The following is a 7,425-nucleotide window of genomic DNA, read 5'->3' as shown; positions in this document are numbered from 1 at the left end:
CTTTACACAATTGATGTGTGTATGGATTGGGATAACAGTTGTATGAGCCCCTAATAAAATGTTAAAAACAAAAAGACATGTGGCATTTATATACATATGGGGCATACAACATTAACCAACAATAAACTTTTAATAGAGCACTAGCAGGTGCATTGTGCTAGGTAGTGTCAGAGTGAAGGTACGCTAAGGGCATGGGATTTAGTTCTGTGGGGATGACGAGAATTTTTTAAAAGGGTGACTAAAAGACACTTTGGTAATAATGAAGACAGCATCTCTTTTAAAGCCAATCGATCCAATGGGGGGACTCAATCAAAATATTTCTATAATATAAATTGCTTATAAAGATATTTATTCATTAGGTCCGGGAGAGTGACACATTATTTTTCCCTTGACTAATCATCTGGTACAAGACAAGTGGGCACAACATCATCTTCCTACCAGGGCTCATTCCAGGACCCTTGGGTAGTAGCTTTCTTTACCACTCCATTCCCTACACACTCAGCGTCCTCTGTTGGCCGCGGTCCCTAAGGAAATGGTGGATGAAGCTGTCCTTCAAGAATTTCTTGATGACCTTGAAGTTTAGCATGTGCTTAGAATGACAGGACCTGACGCTTCTTTCGACAGAACATCTTGCAGTTGGCCTAAATTGCAAAGATTGTCAAAGGACATCGCAACCAGAGAGGTTGGCACATTTGACATCGCAATGGAATGCATGTGTGTCACCTGCTTGTCACAATACCCCAGTATACTTCCCGAGAAACCGGCCTCCATGCCTTGTTCCTGGAAACTAAGTCAGGGTTCAAAACACTTCATTTGTAGGTCTGGAAATGAATCATCGAGAATGAAAATATTTGTCCATTGTTTCTAGAGGCAAGATTGGAACTCACCTTCACATCCGGCCTGGAGGGATAGTAGAATGTCACATTATGGAATTCAATTTCACCCTTGATTCTATCCAACTTGTAACCATCTTCTGACATGCAGTCAATGACTGGTTGCTAGAATGGAAAATAAAAGGGCCAACAGCAGCCAGTTGCATTATATGAGATAAGTTTAAATAGCATTTTGAACTTAAGAAAATGAGACCAACAAGCAAACAAGCAATATCACGAAAACAAGCGAAGCATTACAGATATGCTAAGGATAAGTTGCAACAAAATGTAATATGTATCACTCTACTACTAATGATAATGCTACTGTTCAAGTCGATTCTGACTCAGATGGGCTCCAAGTGATGGAATCAACCCCAACCCCAACCCCCATAGGATTTTGGGGGCTGAAATCCTAATGAAAATAGATGGCCAGTTCTTCCTTCCTCCAGGGATCCTCTGGATGAGTTTGAACTGTCAACCTTTTGGCTAACAGCCATGTGTTAACCACTATTTATCAAGATCTCACTTTGTATGAAAGAGTGTACAAGGTCCTTAACATGCTTTTTAAATTTCTGCCATTGTCAACAAACCTAAGTAGGCAAGCAATATGTCCATTTTTTCAGTTAAAGAAGTGAAATTGCCAGGACATTGAGTATTTGGCCTAGGGCCATGCAAGTTATCGGTCAACAAGGGCCCAATGGTACTCCCTATTTGAATATCACTGTAGAGTTTTAAAGTGCAGTTCTCTCGAGTGATCTCTTCAAATATTATCAACTTTCCACTTCTAGGCTTAGTTTTGCCTCTGTTTACATTAGTGAACCTATCTAGGTTTGCTATGAGTCCGCATTAACTGGATTGGGCAATCATTTTTGTGTGTTTTCTCTAGGTTGTGAGCGACCTGGTAAGCATCGGACTGCCAGCTACCAGGTTCGTGGTTCAAACACACCAGCCACTCTGTGGGGAAGGGATGAGGCTATTTTCTCCACTAGAGACTTACAGCCTCGGATGCCCTACCCAGGGTCACTATGAGACTGAATTGGCTCAGGGGCAGTGGGTGTGGTTTTTCTTTGTTCTCATGCTGTTGTTGTTAGCTGTTGTTAACCAGACTTAGCGAGTCTGGTTAATCAGACCAGGATGAGGATCACCTCCTGCTTCTGGAAACCCTCCAAGACCAAGTTCTTCCATCCCCACACTAGTGAGAGAAGTTCATCGTCATCATCAGAGCTCTCTTTGGGGGCATGGTGTAATCTGCTTTCATCTTTTTGTGTCCTTTGTAAAGATATTAAAATGATCTTGCATGTTTGCTTGTTGGGGGGGGGGTATCTCATAGTCCCAGATATTTTGAGAGTCATCATATTATTTCCACATATAACAACCCAAGAATGAGGTAGAATTTGGACAGCTTGATTCTTTATGTGGTTCTCAATAATATTCTCCTTTTAAAAAAAGGCAAAATAATCTCCCAAACCCCTAAGTATGCACAAGAGTTTCCTCAGGCAGGCTACAGCCTCATTGTCTAGTAGGGAATATTCAGGGTCCAGAGGCCTGGTGGCAAAAAACTTACATAAAGTGCACTTTGAGTTGCTAATCCTAAGGTCAGCAGCTTGCCTCTCTTCAAGAGACAGATGAAGCTTTCTACTCTTGTCAGATTTAAAGTCTTGGAACCCCACAGGGACAGTTCCTCTCTGTCCCATAGGGTCACAGTGAGGCGGAAGCGAGTCAATGGCAGTGATTTTGGTTTGGGTTTTTGTTTTTCCAGGTTTGTTTTTCTGAGGAAGTATCTCAGAGTTTCAATTCTTATCCCAGGACATTGTCGTCAGAGAGTTAGAATAACATCATCTTCCCCTTTCTGGTCTTAGGTTGTGACCCACTACCTCAACCTCAAACATGTGCCAATGGAAAATCCTAACAAGGGTACCAGAGCCTTTATAAGCTCACAGAGACTTGCTGTCCATCACACTTAAGAGATAACCCCACCTGAAGAACATGGCCTATGTCTTGCATGCTCCGACCCCTTCCCATTCCTCCAGCCTCTGTCCCGTGCTCGCTCTGTGGAGCATAGTGCCTTCTTTCAGCTCCTTGATTTCACGCCTGACCGCCCTGCACTCACCAGGCACCGCTGATCTTCAGCAGACTTTGAAGCATGGAGACACCATATGTGTCAGGGCAGAAGTTTCTGGAAACTTGGAAATTTCACTGCCAAAGAAAAGGCCAGGAAAGTGGCACCAAGGAATTTTCTCCTTCTATCATGACGATGCCCCTGCTCATTCTTCTAGTGTAGCAAGGACTGTCCTCATGAGAATCCATTGGAAGTCCTTACCCCATCCACCTTAATGCCATGACCTTAGCACTTCAGACTCCTTCTTGCTCCCCGGTTTCAAAGAACATTTCAGAGGAACATGGTTTGTGTCCCGCAAGGAGGCTCAAACTGCCATTCTGACTTGGTGTAAATGGAAGAGTTTGAGGAGTGGGGTGGGAGGTGACAGCCAATCAACCCACCAACTGCACGCTACCTACAGGACAGACTGGGACTGCTCTGTAGGATGTTTGAGGGTGTAAGTCAGATGGGTTGTGTTGGCAATAGTACAACTCTGCTTGACGTGATTGAACTATGGAATGATGTGATATATGTATTAATTCCCAATTAATAATAACCTTTTTCTAAAAAGAAGCAGATTGCCTCATCTTGCTTGCATGGAATGAGTGGCTCGGGGTTTGAACAACTAAGCTTTCAGCTAGCAGCTTGACACTTAACCCACTGCACCACCAGGGAGCCTTGGGAAAGGGTTAGAGGGAGGGAAGTGCCATCTTCAGAAAAATATAGAATCAGTTGGAGGAGCTGTCAGGAAACAATAGCTTCACATTTTGATAATTTTGTTTAATAAAAGTGTCTGTTATTTTGTAGCAATATGTTTTGACTTAACGTTCATAAGGGCATAGTACTCAAGGCAGACGTTTTGTACTAGTTAAGCTAAACTTTTGTTTGTATTTAAGAAGAATGCAGTGCATCTTCTTGGCTTAAGGTGTTTGACTTCAGGGTTTTCAGTGGCTAATTCATTACAGGTAGATCACCAAGCCTTTGTTCCAAGGCACCTGGGTGTGAACTTGAACCTTCAACCTGACGGCACTCCCTGAGTGTCAGAGGAAGGTCCTTATTTGTCTGGTTCACTTGTTGCAGTCTCAGCTCTTAGACTTAGGTTAAGCTCATGATAATAATGAATAGGTGTTGCTAAATAAAGGGCACTGTGGTAGCTGCTCATATCTATTAATTCAGATAGTCAATTCCCCAGGAATTCACCCCCACCTCCACCCCTCAACCTGCTAAAGAAGGTAACTTTTGGCTTTCACGTACCCGGTCTATTGTCTCAAAAATACTGGAGGCAGCTGCACGGCCAGTTGCAAAGGCTTCCAAACAAGCAGATGCGTAGCCAAGATTTAAAGCGGCCACTAAGACACTGAGGAAAATCTGAAATGAGAAAGAGGTAGCGTGTTTGTGTGTTGTTTTGTTTGGGATGGGGAGCTGTGCTCACTGTCCTTTGGGCGTGAGCTTGGCGCTGTCTCAGAGAGAACTCCACGGGTGTTGGAAAGGGAAGTGGGTCTTTGTCTCTGCGGAATCTCCCTGGAACAGTTATGGCTCTGTAAAGCACGTTTTCCCGTTGTGATCGAAAGGCGACATTATTTTTGATTGAACAGCATTCTTCTTTATGAAGAGCATGTTTCACGGTGTGTGAAGTCTTTGCAAGGCAGCACATCATCACAAAGCAGGTGGGAATACCGATGTGTTAATGCAGTTCATTATATAAGCAGCTCTATAGTGGCTTCCTAAAGGATAAAGACACTAAGCTCGGCTGTCCTGGAGACTGGCACAACAATAGGATGGGTGCTACCACTGCTACCATTACTGTACCGCTGATAACAATAACACGTTTCGTTTCCAAGTGCTTTGCTGATATAACGTCGTAATCTTAAAAAGGAAACAATGCAGATGGAGGCAACCTGATTTTCGCGGTGCACAATACATAATAAATGTATTTGAATCAGGCTCTTGACTGCATTCCATCCAGCTCCTCGGTGCACCTGCTGCATGCGGGTAGACTAGTCCTGTGGAGAGCTGTCCTTCTAATTAGCCACACAGCCTTCTCATTAAGATAGAAAAAGCCTACAAGGGTGGCCAACTCTCCCTGCCAAATAGCACACTGTTGTCAGCTAAACACTGAGTGGCTAATCATGAGGCCCACAATTCAAATCCACTCGCTTCTCTATGGGAGAAAGAGGAGGCTGTCTACTCCTGGAAAAGTCTTGCGATCTTGGAAACACACAGGGTCAGCTCTGCCCTGACCTATGTGTCCACACTGAGTTGGAATTTACTCAATGGTGGAGTTTGGGTTTATAAAGGAGCAGCAATGCAGCAATCCCTCGAGGTACCTCGAGGGGAGCCCAAACTCCTCCTTGTCCACTGAAAGAGTCGTCCTGCTCACGTGATTCACACGGAAGTGCTTCATTGGCCACAGTATCTTAGGATCTGGCGTGATAAGCTGAGCTAAAATTTGGCCCCACATGATTGTGATCCTTTTCGGATAATCAAGTGATCTCCATCTATGGTGGTGTCAAAAAGCCAGATCCTTTCTGGTTATAGGGGTATTGGGCAAATGACTACGCACATAGTCTCCAGTCCCCCTTTTCTTCCTGGTGTTGGGAGCATTGAAGCACCAGGCTTCTCAGAGCCCCTCAAACCTCTCGTCCGTCTCCAACAGCCCCCATGTCGGGTCAGTAAGGAAACAGGGCTTGCCCACACAGGCGGTGTTCCAGCCCCTGAAGCCTTCCCCTTTGCAGGAAGGTGAACAACACAACTTCTTTTCCCTTGTCCTCAGCGACAGCAGGTAGAGTCTCATAAGGACAGGTGACTTAACTTTTCTAGACCTCAGTTTCCATATCTGTAATATAGGAATCATGATCATATAGACCTCATGGTATGAAATCATATAGGTGAAGATGATTCATCCAGTGCCAGTTACAAAAATAAAAGCGACCATGACAACGACAACAAAGTGGTCAGAGGAGTCCACAGAACACTTCTTAGAGTCTAGTTCAGTTTGAGACCATCCTCACCAGGGGCCTTACTACCTGAGCCAGCCATGCTCTGCACAGGGCCAGAGCAAAAGGCCCGGAAACCCACAGGGCCTGGCTGTGCATCAGCATTGGCTCAGCAGCAGTGAGCTTGGCATGGCTGAGAGCAAAAGGGCAGAGGATGTTTACTTGAAGGTCAGATAGTCAACTGGTAGGTCACATGATCTCTGAAGCCATGATTTACGTCTGCCACTGTAGCACAAGAGTATCCTAGACAGTTCGTGCACAAATGAGCATGACTGGGTTCCAAGAACACTTCATCCAAACAGGTGGCAGGTTGGATTGGGCCCATGGGCCACACAGTAGCCAGCCTCTAGCTGAGAGTGTCAGGAGAAAGATGGGGCTCTCTACTCCTATAAAGATTTAAACTCTCAGAATCCCAACGGGGCCATTCTAGTCTGTCTTACAGGGTCACTGTGAATCAGAATGGACTCGGCGGCAGTGAAGTGGCCATTGGGTCTAGAATGTAGATTGACTGATTGGCCTAAACTGAGTTTTGGGGTCAAACCTTTGGCCTTGTGGTTTTGTGGGCCACGATTTCAAGTTGTATGTCTCTCTGGGGGTCCTGAGAGAAGGAGTGAATGAGACAAGAGAAGGGTGCCCCATCTAATGCTGTTGTAGTAGCTAGTTGTCCCCAGATGGGCAACAGTGTGAGACGGGGCAGGAAGAGAGACAGCCTAGAAAGCATTGGTTGATGTGCTCTGCTGGAGAAAGGAGGTCTGCGCCCCTGGGAGACAGGTGTAAAGTCAGAGAAACAGTGTTTACAAGGTAGGCCCCTAACACACAGAGACCTGACTTCAAATCCCTACTCTATGCCACTTGACATGGGTTTCTTAACCCCATGGGACCTCTATTTAATTTTTAAGTGGTTGAATTATGATGAAAATATAAAAGACAACTAGGAGTATTCCATGTGGTACTTTTGTTAAACTCCTCACTTTGTGTAGACTGTCCGCACAAACGGAATGCTGCTTTATGTGACAGTTGCTTTTTTATTGGACTCTCAATCTGAAGAGGTGCGTGAAAGAGTAGCATTCGGTACCACTCAGGTCCCCTTTATCTTTTTTCCTAAGAGACCACAGAAACACCTTCTGTGTTGGTGCACAAGGGCACCAATCACAGGCACTGATGTGAACGACTAACTGTGCAGGCAGAATGACTTTGTGCTTCACAGAATGTGCAAGATTAACCTAGCTGTTCATTAGTTTAGTGGATTAAACACAAAGCCCAGCCCAGGCACGCTCAGCCTTCACAGTTTGCTGCTCAGAAATACAGCAAGAATCAAAGAACAAAAGATCCTGTCATTGTGAATGAGGGGAAGTATGGAGTGGGGACCCGAAGCCCACCTGTAGGCAACTGGACATCCCCTTACAGAAGGGTCGCAGGGAGGAGATGAGCCAGTCAGGGTGCAGTGTAGCAATGATGA

General features: G+C 45.0%; 1 protein-coding gene across 1 annotated transcript in view; it reads right to left on the bottom strand.

Annotated features, from left to right (window-relative positions):
- Positions 1–7,425, bottom strand: part of ABCB11 (ATP binding cassette subfamily B member 11) — a 116,092-nt gene that overhangs the window by 56,060 nt on the left and 52,607 nt on the right. The window contains 2 exon segments of the mRNA XM_045299935.1: positions 888–998; positions 4,225–4,338. Of these exon segments, the coding sequence (XP_045155870.1) occupies positions 888–998; positions 4,225–4,338 (225 nt within the window).

Source organism: Echinops telfairi, unplaced genomic scaffold (assembly GCF_000313985.2).
Source record: "Echinops telfairi isolate 266 unplaced genomic scaffold, ASM31398v2 ScPeMD7_4;HRSCAF=17, whole genome shotgun sequence".
Lineage (NCBI taxonomy): Eukaryota > Metazoa > Chordata > Mammalia > Afrosoricida > Tenrecidae > Echinops > Echinops telfairi.
This window is presented reverse-complemented; position numbering and strand designations above follow the sequence as displayed.